The sequence below is a fragment of the Mandrillus leucophaeus genome, unplaced genomic scaffold (assembly GCF_000951045.1).
Source record: "Mandrillus leucophaeus isolate KB7577 unplaced genomic scaffold, Mleu.le_1.0 Scaffold487, whole genome shotgun sequence".
NCBI classification, from domain to species: domain Eukaryota; kingdom Metazoa; phylum Chordata; class Mammalia; order Primates; family Cercopithecidae; genus Mandrillus; species Mandrillus leucophaeus.
This window is the reverse complement of record NW_012105220.1, coordinates 1,597,093-1,620,731: the sequence shown is the minus strand read 5'-3', so window position 1 is coordinate 1,620,731 and position 23,639 is coordinate 1,597,093. Positions and strand designations below refer to the sequence as shown.

Below are 23,639 nucleotides of genomic sequence, written 5' to 3'. Positions count from 1 at the left end.
GTGACTCTTTTGGTTTTATTCATTGAACTTCTTGTTTTTTTTTTTTTTTTTTTTTTTTTTTTTTTTTTTTACATCTCTTTTCCCCCAAGAAAACAAGAGGGAAAGAAATGAAACTATTATTCATGAATATGATCAGGATACTTTTAGTACTCATGTGAATTTTTTGTCAGTCACCATCATGATTTCAAGTCATGAATTTATTTTTACATGCTTATGCATGCATGTTTACATGCATTAGTTACTTAATTGATGTTAAAATCCATTAAATTCAAATGAATAGGAGAAAAATTTGTTCATAGGATTTTGTTCTCGTTATATTACATTTTATTTTATTTTGTTTTATTTAAATAATCAGTTTAAGGCTTATAAAGGTTGATTTGCTCCTGAACTGCTTTGTTTCCCAGACATTGCCATCTTCCCCAACTACCACCAAGTCCTCTCCATCTGATCCCATGACCACCTCCAGAGCTAATCAGGTACAGTATCATCCTGTCATCTACACCATACTTTTCACGGGTGATTGCCTGCAAACTGGAGAAAAAGATAATGGTGGGTTAAGGATTTATTCGTTCATTCACATATATGCACCATAATCAGATTCCAAATAACCTAAGAAATAAAAATCAATTATTTCTAAAATTTTGTATGCATTTCTAATTTTAGATAACAAATACTATATTCAGATATTAAACTACTATAATTTTTTATTATTTTTCCTTAAAATTGTGACTACGTAATGGAGCTCTGAAGGCTATTTATTGAATTGGTATTTTTAATTTCCCTTATTGTATCTTCCTAGAATTTTTCATGTGTAAGTTAAGGATATCATATATGTAAAAAATAAATGTATAAATTGAGCAAAGGTATATCTTTAAAAGTGAACGCAATTTTATTTGCTTTTTATTTGAGACATGCCTTATTATGTAAACAACTTTCAACTATTGATGAAAAGCATTTCTAACAATCTAAAAGAATTGAAAATTGGTATTTGTGGTAATTTTAATGTTTAACAACTCAGGAGAAAATTCTAAGCATTTTCATTGCTCGACTGACAAACTTTGCAAGTAGAATATATTTTATTAGTTTGATTTATGATTGTTTTGGTACTATTTGTAGGTCATTCTTCAAAAATGTGGTTATTTTTGACAAATATAAGAAGATTATCTAAAATATTTGTGTAATTCAGAGTCATACTGTACTTTAATTTGACAAATGTTGAATAATATATTTATTAAAATTATTAAACACATTTTTATTTTGTCTGAGTTGAGCTTCATTTAGGTGAGAAATGTTATTTTCTTTAATATTTTTGCTTTTTTAATAATAAAAGGCTTTATGGGGTTATTTAAATATTAAATAAAAGCTTATCTGTTTAATATATTTTTCATATAGTTGACTAATGAATTATTAACTTTGAACTATATTTGCTAAATATATTAAATATGATTTTTTCGTATTATCTAATATAAGACTATCAGAAATATTTTGCTGATTTGTTGATTCTAATACTTTTGCAACCTGAAGAAAGATTTAAATATAATAACTGGAAGCAAAACTGATATTTAGGATGATATTTTATATTACAGGTTTGATTTTCATTTTATGCAATAGCGTTCCCTTCAAACAAAAGTATTTTATAATGCAAACATTTTTAGGTCCAATAAATTGGTTAGTAAAGTACACATCTCCCGTGGTAAAAACCAACACTTCTCTTTGAAGGAAATGGTATTACATAAAGTGACAATCAAGCTTGTATTACAAATGCATGAGGTTTAAAAGTATACTTACATTTTTACTCTACATACCTTATCTTTTACTGAGCTTTAATTGTATGGTGTAAAAACCTTTTAGGAAAACAACTGATTTTATGTTTTTAATATTTCTTTTGTACTTTATCATTCTGTCTTTTCCAAATGTAAACATGACAAACACAACCACATTAAAAATAAAACGAATGATTTTTCTCAAGGTAAAAATCCCTGGATCTAGAAGAGAAAATCTCCTTAATAATTTTGCCTTTGAAGCTAAATTTGTATTTTCTTTCATTTATTCTTATAAGAGCATGTGAATCTTTATAAAATGGTTTCTTAAAAGGCTAATTATATATTTAAGTTTACTAATATTATATTTTTACCCTCTAGATAAAGTGCTTGCCAAATCTAAGTTTTGCTATTTTGAAATAAGTCATTTGTAATTTTATATTCTGTCCACTATACTCTGTTATATTGTTACTTATACTCTGTTTTCTTCTGTTCTTGTACAAAGAAGCATAATATCTCCTGGATATCATGAAGCAAGATATAAGAGAAGAACAAAACAAAATCTGTAATTCATAGAAAGAATTGTAATCATCAATCTTTCATATTATTAATAGTTTGTAATTATTTTTTCCCCAACAGTATTTTCCAGTAGATTCTAATCATGTGGTAGGACAGAAGGAAATGTATTTTTTGTTGTTCATTTGTTTCTTGTCAATAGTCCCAATTAATATAGCTTTGCTATACTGACTTATATCTGGAAGTGTATAACAAGATAAGAAAATAGGTTCTAATATGATCATCTTAAGCTATTTGTAATAAAAAGAACTAATGGATTGTCAATATTCAGAAAACCAAAAATAAAAAACACAGAAAACTATTCAAGGAGTAAGTTTGATCTGCATTTCCAGTATTTAAAAATACTTTTTATTCTTTTAAAAATGATGACATGTTTCAGTACATACCGAATTTTACTTTATTAACCTTGAGACCCCTTAACACGTTTCCATAGGTCAGACTGACATACTCTGACTACAGTGTTGTCCTGTAATAATTTCCTCCTTAAAACTGAAAGACTATTATATGAGAAGTCTTATGAAATGATGGCATGGTGGCTCACACCTGTAATTTCAACACTTTGGAAGGCCGAGGTAGGAGAATCACTTGAGGCCAGGAGTTTTAGACCATCCTGGGCAACATAGCCAAGACCCTGTCTCTAAAAATGTATACATTTGAAAATTAACTGGTCACAGTGGCACTTGCCTATAATCCTAGCTACCTGGAGGCCGAGGCGGAAGGAGTGCCTGAGCCCAGGAGTTCAAGGCTGCAGTGAGCCATGATTATGCCGCTGATCTCCAGTCTTGTGTGTTACCTTAATTCTCAGTTTTCGCATCAGTGAAATTCAAATAATATCGCCTCATAGAGTTGTCATAAGAAGTGAAGAACAATTACCTCTTCTTAGAACAGTGTCTTGAATGTAACAAGCATCATATAAATTTTAGGTTATGTTTAATTTCTTATCTGTCAAGTGATAATGAAAAGGATTATTCTTTAACATAGTAAATAATAAAGCAAATAGCTTATTAAAGCTTTTGAGTTTTGCCTTTGGAAAGATTCTAGTATTAGTATTGGCTGTTTTTTCAAGTCTAAAATATTTCTGTAATTAAAGCCTGTCTCCTTTAAACTACTTTACAATTATTTTCTAGAAAGAGTACTCAGTTACTTGTTGCCTAAAAGTACATAAAATTGCTCTTCTTCCCCTACTGAAAAAGAAAAGTTATAAGAACTACCAGTTTGACAACTTCTTCTGTACATGTGTTGTATATTGTAAGGTACAAGTTTGATATTTTTCTACATATGGAATTTTAAATACAAAGCAGATATAAAGATACAGTAAATAGATCAGATTCTTTAAAGCAACATATTTAAACTTTCAAATAAAACTTAAACAGAATCAGTAGTGTTCAATCAGTTCTAAGTTATTAATACTAAGTTACTTAGTCACTCCATTAAGATTCAACAAAATGGTTTGGTTAATCAGTGGTACCAAAAATTAAATTTTGGTTTTAATCTTAGTCCTTCTTGTTAGCTCTCCTGGAATTTTTCTGAAATTTCATGAAAAAATAAGAGAATGATTTCAGAAATATGTGTTTATAAACATTTGTTTATTTACTGATAAGTTTGAAATTATAAGCATTTATGAAAATGTATAAAACACATGAAAATAGGTAGTGATATATAGTACCCTTACTGTGGCTACAGAAAAATAAAAATAAAAATAATTGGTCTCACTTTAAATTCATGACCACAAGTCACAAATAGATTCTTAATTCTGTCATTCATAAGCTCATTGACTTTCTTATTCTCTAGATGACTATTTCACAAGTTCTCCTCTCTTTTCAATACTGTATTAATTTTCTATTGCTGTAAAACAAATTACCACAAACTTAATGGCTTAAGCAACACACATTTATATTCTTATAATTTCTGTAGGTCAAGAGCCCAGGCATGATTTAAGCCAGGCAGGCTGAGCCCTTTGCTTGTGACCTCACAGGGCTGTAATCAGTGTCAGCTGGACTGCAATCTCTTCTATAGGTTTGACTAATATGCGTCCCTGTTCATCCAGGTTGTTGGTTGTTGGCAGCGTTCAGTTTTTGTGAGGGTTTTTTTTTTTTTTTTTTTTTTTTTTTTTTTTAAGCTGTTTCACTGAGGGCCACAACTTATAACTGGCTGTTGGCTACAGGCAATTCCCAGATTCTAGAGGCCACCCACGGTTACCTGCCACATGACCCTCTCCACAGGGCCGTCAAAACTTGGCTGTTTGCTTCATGCAAGTCCATTAGGAGAATCTCTCTCCATTGTATGCCAGCAAAAATGGAGTCTTATATATTGAAGCAAATCACAGGAGTAACTTTCTTACCTCCTTTACCCTACAACATAATTTAATCATGCTAATGACATTGCATCATTTTTTCCATATTCTTGTAGTGAGAAGTAAATCATGTGTCCCACTCACACTCAAGGGGAGAAGATTGTACAGGTTGTAACGCCAGTGGGTAGAGATCATGGAAGTTTTCCAAGAATTGTCCCTACCACAACCCCCACAATGTTTCTTGTTTTTTATACTCTCCCAGCTAATGACCTTACTTCTTTACCTACTTCACTGAGAAAACTGAAGCAATCAAAAGTGAACTTCCACAAACTCATACCAACAACTACTTAATGAAGCAGCATTTATACCCACATAGTCTGCCTTCTCATCAATTACTGTAGGTAGATTTTCCCTGCTCTTGTCTAAAACCATTCATTTCAGTTGTCCACTAAACATTCTTCCTTTACTCAAGAACTTTCCTTCATCAATTCTACCTTCTCTCTCCTTTTTCTGTCAAGTTTTTGCTCTCTACAGAATCATTCCCATCAGTGTGCAACTGTTTTTTCTGTCATCTTAGAAAGCCAAACAAAACTTTCTTCATGTCACTTCCCCCACCAACTAATGCCCTGTTTCTTCTACTCCTTTGTAGTAAAACTTACGAAAGTGTTACCTCTACTCTATTTCCCAGTGTTGGTATTCCCATTCTTAAATCCACTTCGCTCAAATTTTTGCCTCCCCCATTCCACCAAAACTCTTTGCCAAGGACATCAATGATGAGCACTTTGCTAATTCCAGTAGTCTGTTCTTAGTCTACATATTACTTTACCTACCAACAATATTTTTTAAAATTTATCTCTTCCACCTCCTTGGTATACTTTCTTTACTTGACTTCCAGGATACTACACACTTTTGGTTTTCCTCCTGCATGGTTCGCCTTTGCTTCTTCTCAGAATCCTTGCTAGTTTATTCTCTTATTTCTATATACTTAATGATGAAGTGCTCCAAGTCTCAATACTTGGGAATTCTTCTGAGTCTTAATTCTTTGTCTTTCTCTATTACCTTGGCTTTTATGTGCTGACATCTGCAAAATTTATGTCTCCGTTGTGGGACAAATGTACTGTTACCTTAGTCCATTTTGTGCTGATGTAAGAGAATACCTGTGATGGTAATTTATAAAGAACAGAACATTTTTTCTCACAGCTCTGAAGGCTGGGAAGTCCAAGATCAAGGCACTGGCATCTAATGAGGGCTTTCTTGCTGTGTCTTGAAATCGCAGAAGACAGAAGTACAAAAAGGGGATGAACACTGTGTTCCTACATGGCTGAAGAGCAGAAGAGAGAAAACTCACTTCTGAAAGCTCATTTTGTAGTGTTGTTAATCAAGTCCTCATGACTTAAACACCTCCCAAAGGGCCCCACCTCCCAAAACTGTTGCATTGAGGATTAAGTTTCCAACACATGAATTTTGGAATGGACAAAAACATTCAAACCATAGCAACCATGAACTAAAGAAGCTTAATCTTTATTATTCCGCACATGTGCAGACTTATTACCTAATTTTATGTTCAGAATTTTAAATTTTGTTTTCCCAAAGTTGTCCCCTAAAGTAGTATATGCTTCAGGCCCCACATAACTTGTGATCACCAGATCTCAAAGTAAAACTCCAGGCTATGTCCAGTTCCCCACTCAGTATTTCTACTTACATACCTAATTGACATCTTAAGTGCAATAAGTCCAAAAACTACCCCTAACCTGTTCCTTTTAAAATAAGTCAGTTTTTTATTTCTTTACTGCCACCTGAAATAGTTTACCATTTCACTGAGTAAAAGTCAACATCTCCAAAATGACCTTAGTTAACTTATAAGAAAAAGCCTTTGCCACACTATCTCTATTTCCTGCCACTCACCTCCTCACTTATGTTGCCCCAACCACATTGACAGTTGTTGCCCCTTGCAGACATCGGGCATACCCTCACCTCAGTATTTTTCTCTTGCTTTTCTCTGCATGAAATTTTCTTATCATGGAGATCTGCTTGGCTAACATCTTCATAACTTTCTAGTCTGTTCAAAATTCACCTTCTCCTTAGGACTTACCTGACCTCCTTATATGGCAAGCTGGCCTCCCCCTTCCCGCCACACTCCTGATTCCCTTTGTCTTGCTGTTTTTTAAGCTTTTTTCCATTGCCTCACGAATACTGTATACTTGGCTTCTTATCATGTTTATTGTGTACTGTGTTTCTTACTCTCCGAGTAAACTAAATTGCATGAGGATAGGGATTTTTTCTGTTTTATTCTCTGATGTATGTGAAGCACTTGCCTGGGACATAATAGGTCCTCAGTAAATATTTGTTGAATGACTAGCATTAGTTGAAAGAATAGACTTACACGTCTATATGTTCTAAAATTATTTGTTTTTTTAACAATATTTGAAATGAAATTTTGCATAGAATTCTCTCTAAAAATGTAAACCAACTGGAAAAGGATAATTTTAGTTGAATGAAGAGGTTAAGCTAAAAGAACATAGCCTTCTTAGCTTGATGTCTATTTCATGCCTTACAGTATTCAGAGCACAATTTAATTTGAAAACCAGTTGGGCACTTGTCTCAAATACAAATATTATCATAATTCTCCAACAAAATGTAAAAATTAGGGCCGGGTGCAGTGGCTCACGCCTATAATCCCAGCACTTTGGGAGGCCGAGGCAGGTGGATCACTTGAAGTCAGGAGTTCAAGACCAGCCTGGTCAACATGGTGAAACCTTGTCTCTACTAAAAATACAAAAAATTAGCTGGGTGTGGTGGCGCACGCCTGTAATCCCAGCTACTCAGGAGGCTGAGGCAGGAGAATTGCTTGAACCCGGGAGGCGGAGGTTCCAGTGAGCTGACATCACGCCATTGCACTCCAGCCTGGGCAACAGAGCTAGACTCCATCTCAAAGAGAAAAATTAATTTATATTTCTTTCAGCATATGTGTGTGCGTAGTGTATTGTGTTTGTGTGATATCAAGATAATGTTCATCAGAAATATATAAGAAGGTCCTAGAAATATAATGACATCCATTTTTAATGAACTTACTGACTTTGTTATGCATATTAGATTTTATGTGCTTTGCTTATCATTAGGATGAGAGTTATGAAATTACTGATATTTGATTGTAATTTCCTGTGGCTCAACCTAGTATGTATCATATACATATCAAAATTGCAAACATTCCTAGAAATAAATTGAATCAAAAACACTAAATTCATATTAAATAATATATAATTTTTATATAAGGGCATGAAACACTCCCTTAATAAATGGATAGCCTTATTATAATTTTTGTGGGGAAGATTTAATATAGAAATATCAATCCTTTTAAAATTAAAATATAAACATTATGATTTTCATCATATTCCCATTTTTCTGTGTTTTGAGAGAGATAAAATGATTTTAATATGTATAAAGAAACAAATCCCTGATAATTATCATCAGTCAACTAATAAAAGAATTATCAAGAAACTAGTAATACTGAGATCACCCAGCATTAAAATTTACTATAAATGTGTCACAATAAAAGTGACATACAAATAGATGCAATTGATAAATGAAGTATATAGGTATTTCTGAAATAGATCCAGGGAAAGTCATGCATCACGAATATGTTCTGAGAAAAGTATCATAAGCGATATTGTTGTGTGAAATCACAGAGTGTATTTACATGAACCTAGATGGTATAGCCTATTACAATACACAGCCTGTTGCTCCTAGGCTACAAACCTATACAGCATGTTACTGTACTGAATATCGCAAGCAATTGTAACAGTGGTATTTGTATATCTAAAGATATCTAAACATAGAAAAGATAATGTTTTGGCTACTACATCACTAGGCAATAGGAACTTTGCAGCTCCATTATAATCTCATGGGACCACCATATATATGGCCTGCCATTGATGAAAACGTCACTATGCAGCACATGACTATATATGGGAACTTAATGTATGATTAAAAAAAAACAAAAAAAAACAAAAAAAAAAACAGTGTGTTCTAAGGATTTGGAGTACTGTGGTCTTGAGCCATAATACCTGGCTTCCAATCAAATCTTTGTTACGTCCGAAGTTTATAATGTGTGAGGCCACATTTTTTATTTTGCCATGCGTGTTTTCTCATTGAAAAATGTGGGTACCTACCTCGCAGAGTTGTCATGACTTTTTAATGAACGAATGCATGAGAAATATTTAGAACACTGTCTGGTCCAGAGTAATATATAAGTGTAATTTTAATTCATTATTAAAAAGGATGTTTTATTTTATGAATGGTGCTGGTATATTGACTGTCCACCTGAAAGAAAGTAAATTTCCACCTCAGACGATATGCAGAAATCTCAATGCATTCAAGATTGAAACTGTAAGACTATTTGAAATTATGGTGTACGAAATCAAGGATGACTTAAGCAAGAAGGAAATCTGAAACATAAAACGCTACCAGATTTGAGTATATAAACAGTTATTATTTTTGGTATAGCAGAATACACCATTAATAAGCAAAAGAAACCAAAAAATATGTTGAACATATGACAATTAATTAGTATCTCGGCTATACAAAGAACTCCTTGGTTCATATGAAAACCCAATATAAAAATGTAAAGGCAATTTACAGAGGAGGGAATGGAAATGTACAATACAGATATAAAAACATGTTTAACCTCACCAGTTATCAGGGAAATTGCAATCAACATCACACAATTGCACTATTTTAAATCAGATAGACAAAACTTTGTGTATAATACACATATCAGAAATGCAAGATGTGTGTGTGTGTTTATAAATCTAAAGTGCTGGCAAAGATACAAGAAATAAACATGCTCATACAATGTTGATGTAAGAAATGCTACAACATTACAGCTTTTGAGATCTATCCTGTAAAACTTACTGCACCAATGCATAGAAACAAATACAAGAATGTATGTGTGATAGAAGTTGGAAAGCAATTTCACCCTTAATCACTGGAGAGTGATTAAATAAATTCTGATATTGCAGAATAGTATGTGGTGAAGCTATTTAAAATGCTGAGTTAGATCTGCATGAACTAGCCTAGAATAGTGTCATACAATATGAAGAAAATTAAGTTGCTAAGAAACATTTGGCCCTATCTTTAACTGTCGAAAAACTTTGTTCATGTATTATTAGAGTGATGACAAAGAATATGAAAATTACTACATTTTACTTCTTATATCTCTACTTTGTTTTTAAAATGTAACAGAGGATACAAAAGAGAATGGAAAAAAAAATCCTTACTTCAGTTGTGGCATATGCAATGTTTTAAGGAAGATAAAGCAGTAATTTCCCAAGGGGAAAACTGGTTGTCTTTGACATTACATGTGCATTTAAGCTACTTGGCTTCTTGATTTCCTACTCTTTTGATGCTTTATTGAGGTCAAGAAGGCTCACTGGGGAGAGGCTTCAGGCCTAGAGGAAGCACTTACTGACTGGCAAAGGGAGTGGCAATTGCTTCATATTTTAAAGTTATGCCAAATTAAATGATTGTGTAATATATGTAATATTTTTATTTATCCTTTAGAGTTAAAACATAAAAAATACTCAACCCTAGCTTTATATCAAAATTACCTATGTAGATAATTAATAGACCTATTATGAGATGTTGCATCTATATTTGAACAGTCAGATAAATATTTCATGAAGCTTCTTGAAATGTTTGGGAAACACTTATATGATAAGAGCACATTAGTTTATAATAAATTGATAATTGTGTACTATGTGACACTGTCTCTTTTTTTCAAGTGTTAATTCATCAAGACTTTACCATGAAACAACATACATACTTTGTGATTTGAAAAATACTAAATTCGTACAAAAATTGATGCGTAGGGATTAGTTTCAGCATTGAGATTAGTTGGGATTTACTAATTAATACAACTTAAATCTACGAAGGGTTATTATACAAAGGATGATTATCCTTTTAGATATAATTAGTGAATGTGAAGGTCTGGGACATTATTGTATACTACTGTGGACTTTATAAACACTACAGACTCAGGGCACACTGAATTTACAAAAAGAAAAATCTTTTTTCGGATAATAAATTAACCTTAGCTTAATACTTTTGACTATTACTAAATACAGTTAGAGGTTCTCTTAGAGATTTTTATATGCAGATTACATTAGGAGTTTTGGGGGTGTTTTTGTTTTTGTTTTTTGAGATGGAGTTTCACTCTTGTTGCCCAGGCTGGAATGCAATGATACGATCTCGGCTCACCTCAACCTCCTCCTCCCAGGTTCAAGAGATTCTCCTGCCTCAACCTTGCGAGTAGCTGGGATGACAGGCATGAGCCACCATGCCTGGCTAATTTTGTATTTTGTTTTTTGTTTTGTTTTGTTTTGTTTTGTTTTTTAGTAGAGATGTTGGTTGGCTGTTGGTCAGGCTGGTCTTGAACTCCCGACCTCAGGTGATCTGCCCGCCTCAGCCTCCCAGAGTGCTCGGATTACAGGCATGAGTCACCAAACCCAGCCTACATTAGGAGTTTTTAAGGTCGTTTAGCAATATTCTTGCCAAAAATTATCGATATGATTAAATAAGTGCTTCCTACCCATATTCATTCTGTTGCAGACTTCAGAGTTTGCTAGTGTGCTGTAGTGTAGATAGTCTATTATCCATAGCAGTGATGGGAATCGAATCTCCCTTAGGGCAAGTTAACAATACCACTGAAAGCAGCACACCATTAATGTTTTCAGGTTAGTATTACAACACAGTATTTAGTAAATACCAGGTTATGTGACATCCCAAAATCCCTTTTAAAAGTGTGATTTTATCTGAAGGCCTTTTTAAGTTTATGAAAAGCCTAAGACTTTCAGATTGAAGAAAGTGGTACACATCAGGGAAAAGAGTTAATGAAATACTTGCTCTGTAACATTCCTTATTTTACATCCCATATATGGCTCAGGCATTGGTAAAATGCATAGAATACTGTGTCTAGTATTGGCTCGTATTAGGTAGATTTGCAAGATTCTCTGGACGACTTAGTAAGCAAAGGTGGTTTCTCTGTTTCATGAAAGTTTTCCCTGCAGCCATAACTGCAGTAATTCTTGCACATAGTATATTCTCAAGACAGAACATTATGCATGCCTTTATATAACCACACCATTTAATGTCTCCTTATTCCACAATGTGTATTTATTTTCTTGTTTTGTGTGTGTATACAGTTCAATAGAATTTTTCATTTTTCAAGCAAAGCCATATAAAATTGAAAATATCTAAAATAGCAAAATTTGATGGTTATCAAGTTTATTTTAAACTTTTTTTTTTTAAAGAATGCTTATATACGTGAATGTGTTCACATTATTTTCTCAGATAAAAGTAATTTTGCAAAACTGAGGAGTTTGATACCTTCTCGCTTTGGAATAAAAAAGTGTTTTTCCTTTTGACCTCAGAAATTTATAATTGGCCTTTTTGGTTATTAATTTTTCTAATTTTTTATCATTAGGAATTTTTCAGGAGACAATAAGTTGATCATTTTTGTTTATTCTGAATCTAATGCCTTATAATTCATTTTATTGGTGTTTGGTTTTGTTCATATTTCTTATTCAATTACTATTTTAAAATATTTTTGAAAAAGAAAACATTCCTTTTTATTACCTGGCTTCGAATTGCTTTTAGCCAAGTAACAGAAGTTTTAAAATTAGTGTATTCTTATATATAATTTATTAAATATTATAAATGAACTATTTCACCCATATATATAAAAAGAATATAGTTTTGTAATAGTATAGTTTGTTAAATTGCAGATGTGCTTCAGTAACCTTTTAAATGTAAATCAATGTTTATATGGTTATTTATGTCAAGTATTAATGAAATAATAATGTATAATATTTTCTTTTTTTCTTTTTTTTTTTTTTTGAGACGGAGTCTCGCTCTGCCGCCCAGGCTGGAGTACAGTGGCCGGATCTCAGCGCACTGCAAGCTCTGCCTCCCGGGTTCACGCCATTCTCCTGCCTCAGCCTCCCGAGTAGCTGGGACTACAGGCGCCCACCACCTCGCCCGGCTAGTTTTTTTGTATTTTTCAGTAGAGACGGGTTCCACCGTGTTAGCCAGGATGGTCTCGATCTCCTGACCTCATGATCCGCCCGTCTCGGCCTCCCAAAGTGCTGAGATTACAGGCTTGAGCCATCGCGCCCGGCCAATATTTTCATTTTCTTAATGACAGTCATTTGGGATAGTAAATAATCAACCTCCCATTACTAGTAAGATACTGAAATATAAGCGTTTATTTTTTAAAATAAATATTGCTTTTAGGAAAACTGTTGGTGAAATTAAAATAATAAGAAATATATAATTCACCTAATCTGTAAATATAAAATACTTGTAAGTAATTATAATTTAATAAATCATTTCAAAAATATGGGACATCAGACTTTTCAACTAATATTTAATTTTAATGGTAAAAATGACTATCAAAAATGCATAAAGATACAATAAAAATCCAAATTGTGAAAGTTTTCCTTATAACTTAATTCTCTAGATACATAAATTTAAACAGAGATGGATTTTCAAACATAGTTGAGACATTTACTTCCAATGTTATCTTATTTAGTTTGGTTATGTCATAGAGTATTAAACCATAAAGAACTCAAATTTTTAAAAAGCTCTTTATTCCTAGATTAACTTTATTTTCTAAATAAAGTGTGCTTTTTATAAACGGGCATTCAGGTTAGATGCATGATTTTCATTTAAAACTATGATTTTGAATTTTTCTACTTAAAAATTTTAAAATATTTTCTAGATGTTCTTTTCTGTCATTTACCAACTCACTATTTTATGGTCATGCATATTTTACAGTCCTTTGCTTAATGACGGGGATATATTCAGAGAAATGCAGCATTAGGTGTTTTTGTCATTGTGCATACATCATGGAGTGTACTTACACAAACCTGGAAGGTATAGCCTAATACACACCTAGGCCCTTGGTATAACCTATTGCTTCTAGGTTACAAATCTGTACAGCATGTTACCTTAATAATACTGCAGGCAGTTTAACACAATATTAACTATTTGTATAGCTAAACATATCAAAACAAAAAAGTACATTAACAATATTAAAAATACAGAATAAAAGTTAAAAAATGGTACTCCTATATATATAATACATGTATAATATGTAATATAATATAATACACTCCTGTATAGGGAACTTACCATGAATAGAATTCACAAGGCTAGAAATTGCTCTGAGTGAGTCAGTGATTGAGCAGTGAGTGAATGTAAAGGCCTGGGACATTACTGTACTCTACTGTAGACTATCAACACTGTACACTTAGGGCACACTAATTGTATAAAAAAGAACTTTCTTTCTTTAATAATTAACCTTAGATTAGTATAACTTTTTGCTTCATATATTTTTTAATGTTTTTGCTTTTTGGCTCTTTTGACTTTTAAACACTTAGCTTAAAACACTAATATATTGTCCAAAAATATTTTCTTTTTCCTTATTCTGTACACTTTTTTCTTGTCTCCTTTCAGCATTTGTTTTAGGTTCGGGTAATTTTACATGAGTAATTTGCATGTCACTGAGGTTTAGTGTATGAATGATCCCAGATAGTGAGCATAGTGCTCAATAGGTGGTTTTTCAACCCATTCCTCCTCCCAACCTCTCCCCTCTGGGAGTCCCAGTGTCTATTGTTGCCATCTATATGTCCATGTTTACTCAATGTTTAGTTTCCTCTTATAAGAGAGAACAATCAATATTTGGCTTTCTGTTTCTGCATTAATTTGGCCTCCAGATACATTCATGTTGCTGCAAAGGACATAATTTTCTTCTTTTTTACAACTTTATAGTATTCCATAGTGTGTATATATCACATTTTACTTATCCAGTCCACCGTTGATGGGCATATAGGTTGATCCCATGTCTTTGCTATTTTGAATAGTGTTGTGATGAACATACTAGTACATGTGTCTTTTTTGTAAAGTGATTTATTTTCCTTTGGATATATACCCAGCGGTGAGATTGCTGGGTCAAATGGTAGTTCTGTTTCACGTTATTTGAGAAATCTCCACACTGCTTTCCACAATGGCTGAACTAATTTACATTCCCACCAGTAAAATATAAGTGTTATCTTTTCTCTGCAACCTCTCCAGTATCTGTTATCTTCTGACTTTTTAATAACCATTCTGACTGATGTCAGATGATGTCTCATTGTGGATTTGATTTGCATTTCTCTAACAATTAGTGATGTTGAAAATTTTTTCATATATATGTTGGCCACATGTTTGTTGTCTTTTGAGGCATGTCTGTTCATGTCCTTTGCCCATTTTTAGTGGGGTTGTTTGTTGCTTTTTTTCTATTTAGTTTATTTTCATTTTGTTTTACTTTTAAAACTTTTTAATTAAAAACTAGGACACCAAAACTAAGACACACATTAGCCTACTCCTACACAGGGATGGTATCACCAGTGCCACTGTCTTCGCCCTCCACATCTTGTCCCACTGAAAGATCTTTGGGGGCAGTAATACACATGGAGCTATCCTCTCCTATGATGACAATGTGTTCTTCTGGATTACTTCCTAAAGGACCTGCCTGAGGCTGTGTTATAGTTAACTTTTCTTTTTTAATTAGTAAATGGAATACAGTCTAGAATAATGATAAGAAGTATAGTGTCGTAAATATATAAGCCAGTAACAGTCGTTTATCATCATTATCAGGTTTTATGTACTGTGCACAATTGTATGGGCAATACTTTATGTAAAACTAGCAGAACAGTAGGTTTGTTTACACCAGCATCACCACAAACATATGGGTAATGCTTTGTGATAGGACGTTAACAAGGGTTACAATGTCGCTAGATGACAGAGATTTTTCAGCTCCATTATAATCCTATAAGATCACCATACATGGTCTGTCGTTGAACCAATCTTTGTTATTTGGTGCATGACTGTATATACATTTAAATATTTTGTATTTTTATAATGCCACTGGATTTCAAACCCTATGAAAGCAGAGATCTTATCCTTTTCATTTACCCCTACATCCCCAACATTTGGAATTATACCTGGCACGTAATAGCCACTCAATAAATAATTGTGCAATAAATTCCAGAAATGTGCTAAAATTATTTTTTCATTGTTCTACTTTTCGAGGATTCATTTATTCTGCAGCCTAATTTTGGACAATTGTTCCATTTCCTTTTGTTACACTGCTTTTAAAAAATAAGACAAAGTGTGTATGGTAAGAGAAAAAACTCATCTGAAATGCAATCTCTATTGCTCTCTTTCTGTTTTACCTGAATATAATTACATACTTTTACATTATTTAACCCAAACTACATATATATGTATGTGTATGTGTGTGTGTGTGTGTGTGTGTGTGTGTGTGTGTATTCAACTTTGCATTGGTATTTTTTACATCATTTTATAATTTCATACAGTGCCTGCATACTGTCCTTCGTATATGACATTCTGTGTTGTGACTTTTAAACACTCAGCTTAAAACACGAATACATTATGCAGTGTACTAGTGTTCATTGTACAGTGTACTAATACATTGTACAATGTTCTCTGTTTTGGAAATTTCCCCAGGAGAATTGCAGAAGGAGAGAAACAAAGTGAAAGATTAAACCCATTTCATAACTTGACGAATACTACAATATGATTTGCAAAAGACAATATATACTGACACCAATGTTTTAAAAAAGAAAAAGATTAATAGTTTACCCCCTCCCTGATTTATATTTGCTTTATGTTTTACTTGATGGTCAATTTTGCTGCTCTACCTTGAATATATCTTTGATCATTTTAGAAATTAAATATTTTCCTACCTAATTCTTTAATTTTCATTATTTAACAATTTGCTTCACTTTTACTTCCCCCTAAATAATTTCATCTATTCCTATGTCTTTAAATACAATTTATATGTTAACTCCCACATTTCCCCTGGCCTCCAGCCCCATAATCAACCACTTATTTGGCATCTTCACTTGGATGACTGATAGGCATTTTAAGCTTAAAATGGATAAAATAGAATTTCTTCCATCCTCATCTTTCACCCCTTTTGCACCATTTACTTCAATGAACACAGCCCTATTTTTATTTTCATAGCTATTTTTTACTTTTTAATTTTAATGTTTAGTTTACAACATTAAATTGAAAACATTAGTTTTCATTTCAAATATTCAAATATGTTTAATACATCTTTTGCTAATCAGAATTAAGAACTCTGAACATGTGTCTTATAACATGTGCCCTGAAAGAGCTGGGCTAAAAAGAGGTGATTTAAAATAATAATGATTTCAAAGAGCTTTTTGTTAACACACGGATGATGAAGACTTACAGGCCTTTCATCAATATAACTTCAATATAGTAAAATCTGGTTTAGTAAGCATTAAGAAGACAATACCCCAAATTATTTTCACTTTTAAATAATGGGCTTCCCTGCAATAGTTTATTATTATATGACCTTCATAGTTTTTTAATAGTTATTTAACTTCTAGTAGTTTTCTTTTTTGAAATAATTATGTCTAAAGTGCTCATCATCTCAACATAACAGGAATAGTTTCAAGTGTTTCTCTTCTGTTCCTCCTTCTCCTAGAAAGCATAGGTTTTCTTTTCTGTTTTTCTTATTCCTAAGTTATATCCCTCCCTGGGATATAGTGTTGTATATCCTTAAATTTTGAATCATGTTTCAGGGGCAAAGTGAAATAATGTGTTAAATGGAAAAAGAAGTAAGTTAAATTTTGTCTTTAGAATATTGTCTGGGTAATTCAGTGGGGAGTTGAAGGAGGGGCTCATTGAAGAGTTTTGAACAGAATTTTCTCATAATGCTAAAATAAAGACCCCTTATCCTCAGTCTCACTAAGTTGTCTGATTTTATAGATGATGAAACGGAAGTGATTTGAGAAAGATCACATAGCAGAGCCAAGGTGAGACCACATATCTATTAACGGCCAAGTCTATATTTTTATTATACTACAATATGCTTTAGAGAAGATAAAGTAATAAGACTGAAGAACAGCACAGAATAGGACATACAGATCTAGGGAGCAGGGGAAGTCACAGATAGCTCCTAGGTTTAAAATCTGAGTTGGCAGTGGGTGAAGGGTAAAAATACATCAGACAAGGCGGCATGGTGTTTTATGAGAGATATTAGACATTGCTATGAAAACTGTTCTGCCTTTAATTTGGTTATCAAAAGTAGAGTAAACAAACTAGTGGAGAGTTAGAACTGCTTTTTAAATTCTTTTTGGATACTTCTATTCATGTAAATCTGTTGTGCATATTTTATCAAATCAGTGCATTCACACAGGCAGTTATTTGTTTATTTGAAGTCTATAGTCAAAAGAAAGGATGCCATTTTTTCAGTTTGCTTTGTTCAACAACTCAATGTAGATTCCCCAAAATGGCACATGTATCTCCATTTGATGCTACTAAGTGGAGCCTCAGTAGCCTAAATTGTAATACATTGGGAAAATAAAAACATTTATCTGGTTAGATTATGTAGTGTATATCATGGTAAAAAGTAAAATAATCTACTTGTTTTTCCTTACCAGAACTATGATATCTTGACTATTAAGTTTAAGAGATAAAATGAAATGTCAGTATTTTGATAGGCAAATAATGCATGATATAACAAGAATGTAAAAATATTTTCAAAGATACTTTTTGGTCAGTTACAAATTATAGAAGCCCTCAAAATTATAGAAATTATCATAATTCAATTCAAATTTATTTAAGCAAAAAAGAGAGTTGTATTTCCTCTGTGCTGGCTTTAGACATGGTTAGATTCAGATGCCAAAAAATGCTGTCTTATTTTTATCTAAGTTAACTTCATTTTCAGTCAGGTTCTTCCTTTTCTCATAGTAGTGGTAAGATAGCCACTAGCAATGACAGACTGGTGTTCTACTAGATTAGGAACACAAATATCTCTTTACCGACAAGTTTACCAAATTCTCATGCTCTTGTTTGGCCATCCTGTGTCATGTGCTCAAACCCAAACCAGTAAAGGTTATGGGTGTGAGTATAGCAACAGGTCAGACCTGGGTCATGTTTTTACTTCTAAAGCAAGCTTGTCCAACCTGCGCCCCAGGATGTCTTTGAATGTGGCCCAATACAAATTTGTAAACTTTCTTAAAACTTTTCTATTTTTTTCTTTGCGTTTTTTAAAGCTCTCCAGCTATCATTAGTGTTAGCGTATTTTATGTGTGGCTTGAGACAATTCTTCCAGTGTGACCCAGGGAAGCCAAAAATTGGACACCCTTGTTCTAGAGGTATTGAAAGATTGTCAGCCTTATCTGAGGCAGGTACACTAAGAATGAGAAAGGGTGTTTTCCAGAGGAAAACTGGGGTTCTGTTGCCAGAAGAAGAATGACTGGATACCAACTGAATGACTGAGTAAAATAACAGGTATCCACTGTTGATAGGAATTGCTTTATAAGTGTAATGTCATATATGTGTAGTAAATATGGCAGCCCTAAATAAAATAATTCATGCTATTATTTGGGAGTAATGGAACTTGTTTTGCATTTACTTCAATATATGGTTTTATTAAATATTTTCTTAATTTTTCTGCCATGATAATGAAGAAATATGATGCCTATAGATAATCTCATTCCTTTATAGCCATAAAACTATCATGAGTTGGAGTTCTTGTTTGTCGAAAGAGTAAATATATCTTAATGTCTATTTTTAATTAGAAACATATCAATGTTAAAAACGATTTATGTGGTATTTTTAAAACTCATAGGATTCTTCCAGAAGTTATTTTGTGATTGCAAATAGAGAAATTGTAACTTTATTACTTTTGTTCTGAATCACAGTTGATGCTAGGATAATTAGTATAATTACCTTGTTAATCTTTCTCTTTTTTTGATATAACAAATAAGTTGTGAGTCTAGAATAAGGAATACTTAAGTAAAGATTCTTTTAATTTAAAAGTAGTAGTTTTAAGCTGAGTACAGTGGCTCACACCTGTAATCCCAGCTACTCAGGAGGCTAAACCAGGTGGATCGCTTGAGCCCAGGAGTTCGGGGCTGCAGCTATGGTTGTGCCACTGCACTCCAGCCTGGGTGGCAAAGGGAGACCCTCGTCTCCAAAAATAAATAAATAAATAAAATTATTGAAACAGTTCATCACTGCTAAAATGGGTTTAGATTTGAAACAGGAACTGTCCAACACAGAAATAACAGTGACCAAATGCATGGAAATATTTGGTTCTGAAAAAAGAGTGTACGGATATTACACATATGTGAAAGACCATTAGGGAAATATCTTCATCTCTCAAGGATTTTCTTACCTATTCTTTCTTTTTCCAGTTAAACTTTGTGTCTCCTTTATAACCTTTATATACTTCTGTGCCAGCACCTTTAAGACTCCTGCACTGATACACACTCGTTTTCTACATCTATAAGCTCTTTAAAGGCAGGAACAGTGTCATATATATCCTTTATCTCCAGCTTTCAACACAGGGCTTGGGCCATTCAGTAAGCATTTATAAATGATTAGGTGGATGCTAGCAAATATGATCATAACTCTGAAGGGAAATCCGATTTGTAACTGTCAAGAACATATCTGATTTAGTTTTATACATGTTATACCAAATAATTTGTATGCCATTGAAGATCAGTTCTTTTCTCCCAATTCTTTAGAAATAAGAATATGTATATTTATTTCAGCCAGCACATTAACAGACTTCACCAGTGAAAATGAATCCATGTACACAGTTCGAATTTGCTATTTGTCATTTCAGTTGGAAGCTAAATACTATCAATGTACAGACATTGCTTTGGTAAATGCTTTTATCTAAGAAGTAAGAGAAAATAATCTACCTTACATAATTATCTTTCCTTCTCCTCTGTTTTTTCCCACCAGTAGTCAGTTATCCACCACCTCAAAGCTTCCATGTTTTTCTGTCTCACTTTTCCGTAACTCTGGCCCGACACTTAAAATGTAAACATAACACTACTCTCCTTGTAATATTATTTAACTGAATTTCAGTTTTTTATCTCAACTTCTTTACAGAGAGTCTGTTTCCTATGTCTGCCCATATTAGATTAATATTGTATGCAAATAGATATAAATATATTTTTTAATTCTTCAGAGAAAAAAAAAGACAGTGTAAGGCAAGAGGATTCTCATGTTCTTTTGTCAAAAATAAAAATTGGATGATAAATGCCTTGTGTAAGCTATTATTTACTTTTATTAAATTTTGAAAACTTTTTATGTTTATGTTTCCATTAATTTTCTAAATTTGGTAGTCTTATACAGAATAGCATATTGCCTAAAATTAGAAAATGTTATATATTGTAATTACTAAGATGAAAACATTAAGTCTGCTCTTAAGTCATAACACATCTTTAGGTTTTTAATCTTGCCAACAAAATTTGGGGCCACATCAATATTTAATTAAACATTGATTCTGGTTGACAGATTATTTTATTTAAGATTCTTTGAAATGGTTAAACACTAAAATTCAGGAGAAGGTATTAACTACATAAAAGCACCTTTAATATAAAGATAGACATTGTCATATAATTCTTCAGTTTTCAAAGATATGGATATTTTTGCAAGGTGTTTACTGTCATTAAAATTAACACTACTTCGAATTATATATTGTTTCAAAGTTTTTGAGTATTGGTCGGGCGTGGTTGTAATCCTAGCATTTTGGGTGGCCGAGGCAGGTGGATCACCTGAGGTCAGGAGTTCGAGACCAGCCTGGCCAACATATAGTGAAACCCCTCTCTACGAAAAGAATACAAAAATTATATGGGCGTGGTGGCACAAGTCTTTTAATCCCAGCTACTTGGGAGGCTGAGGCAGCAGAATTGCTTGAACCCGGGCGGAGGAGGTTGCAGTGAGCCGAGATCACGCCACTGCACTCCAGCCTGGGTGACAGAGCAAGACTCCGTCTCTCAAAAAATAAATAAAATAAATAAGTAAATAATAATAAAACTTTGAGTATTGAAAAGAAGGAAAAATAATTAAAGGGTTTTTTTTTTAAAAAAAAAAAAAAGACAAGCTGATGTTCAATAATGTAAGTGCAATACCCACATGTGCAAGTTGTTTTAGATAATAGTTTTAGAGTTGAAAAGAAAAAAAAAAAACTGTGAAAAAACATATATAATGTGAGACTGATTTGCCATGTAGTAGAAATTAATATCTTCACACATTTCATAGAGTGGATGTTATAAAATTATTAATAAAATTTCATTACCTTTTATTATCAGCCTATAATTAACCTTTTCTGTGCTGTTCTGCTTCAGGATGGTTATCACACAGGAAATCATTACATTGAACAAAACAAAAATGATTACTTATAACTTAAAATAACATGAGACTAGGTCTTTTGAAAGTCTTGGCCTATTAATACATTTTTCTTCATGAAAAATACGTTAAAGCACTGCAGTTTGCCAGTACATATATGTCTGGTTTTTATTGTTGTTGTTGTTGTTGTTGTTGTTGTTGTTTTGAGACGGAGTCTTGCTCTGTCGCCCAGGCTGGTGTGCAGTGGCGCGATCTCAGCTCACTGCAAGCTCCACCTCCCGGGTTCACGCTATTCTGCCTCAGCCTCCCGAGTAGCTGGGACTACAGGCGCCCGTCACCATGCCTGGCTAATTTTTTGTGTTTTTAGTAGAGACGGGGTTTCACCGTGTTAGCCAGGATAGTCTCGATCTCCTGACTTCGTGATCCGCCCACCTTGGCCTCCCAAAGTGCTGGGATTACAGGCGTGAGCCACCGCACCCGGCCCATAATGTCTTCAATAATATTACAAAAAGGTTATCATTTTGAAAAGAATTGCTTATTCATAAAAATACAATCATATTTAACATTCAGATACTTAAATCCTTAAAAGTGCATTTTCTCAGTATTTCATGTGTACAGGATAAAAATAAAGATGATTGTAATTCATCTGTATAATTGGTATAGTATATATCATGGTTTAACTTTCTAATTGTAACACATTAACTTTTCAGACAAATAATTTTCTACAAAAAGAAGCTGTGAGCAAAATTAACAAATATTATAAAAATACTTCTCAGTCTATTTCTTGAAACTGAATCCACTTAATCAGGGAATATGAAGTTTGTGTTTAACATTCCCAAGAAAACTTAGACTATTTCTCAAACTTTCTAAGTTCTTGAAAACTTGGACTATTTCCCATTAAGTGAAATGATTATATAAACAAATTATAATTAAACAAATTTCTTGTATTACTGTAAATTGTGTGTATGGAAATAAAATGAGGGGTGTGTGTGTGTGTGTGTGTGTGTGTGTGTGTGTGAGAGAGATATGTATAAATATATTTATGAGGTGACTTGGTTTAGAATTTGCATTTATACTTTCTCTGCTTGCTACCTTCCAGAACAAAATTGCCTAAAATGCATGGCTGTATTTCTTTAAAATATTCTTATCCAAATTTGTGTTTTAAAGATAGCATTAGAGATGCTTGCTAAAAATTAGCTAATGAAATCTCTCATAGAATACCTCAAACAATTAAATGTCCTGCTCAAATTTTAGCACATTTTTTTAGCCTGCCCATTTTAATGTTTGGAACAAGGAAAGCTTACTTCAGTGCTTTGTCAGTGACACAACAATCACAAGTTTTGACCTACCCAGTGAGACATAAAACATTGACATATGTGTCACTATGCTTCCATAATATAATTTTAAATGTTAGTATTTATATTTTAATTTTAGGGATGATAGAAAATTTCATATTCATTTGATATTTCTTATAATAGTTTTTTATTGTGATTAAATAAGTCAAAATATGCTGATTTTTGTGGCTGGGTGTTTCAATACAAATAAAAATGTCTATATGTGGTCATCCTGGACTGAGTATTCATGTCACTGCCGTAATTTTTCAGTATCTTCTGAAAATATGGTAGTACCATTTGGTAAGATGGTAGTAAGCCCTAATTTTAAAACTGTAGCTATGATAGCCAAAAAAGCAAATAATTAGACTAATTATTTTATAAATATAGATAGTGCAGCTAGGTAATATAATTCTTAAATAGGGTTAGTCTACC

General features: G+C 32.8%; 1 protein-coding gene across 3 annotated transcripts in view; it reads left to right on the top strand.

Moving 5' to 3' along the window:
* The window catches only part of NOVA1 (neuro-oncological ventral antigen 1), a 151,232-nt gene that overhangs the window by 122,152 nt on the left and 5,441 nt on the right, over window positions 1–23,639 (top strand). For all 3 annotated transcript variants that reach the window (XM_011995379.1, XM_011995377.1, XM_011995378.1), the window contains exon 4: window positions 405–476. In XM_011995379.1, coding sequence (XP_011850769.1) covers window positions 405–476 — 72 coding nt within the window. The remainder of the gene's footprint in view (window positions 1–404; window positions 477–23,639) is intronic.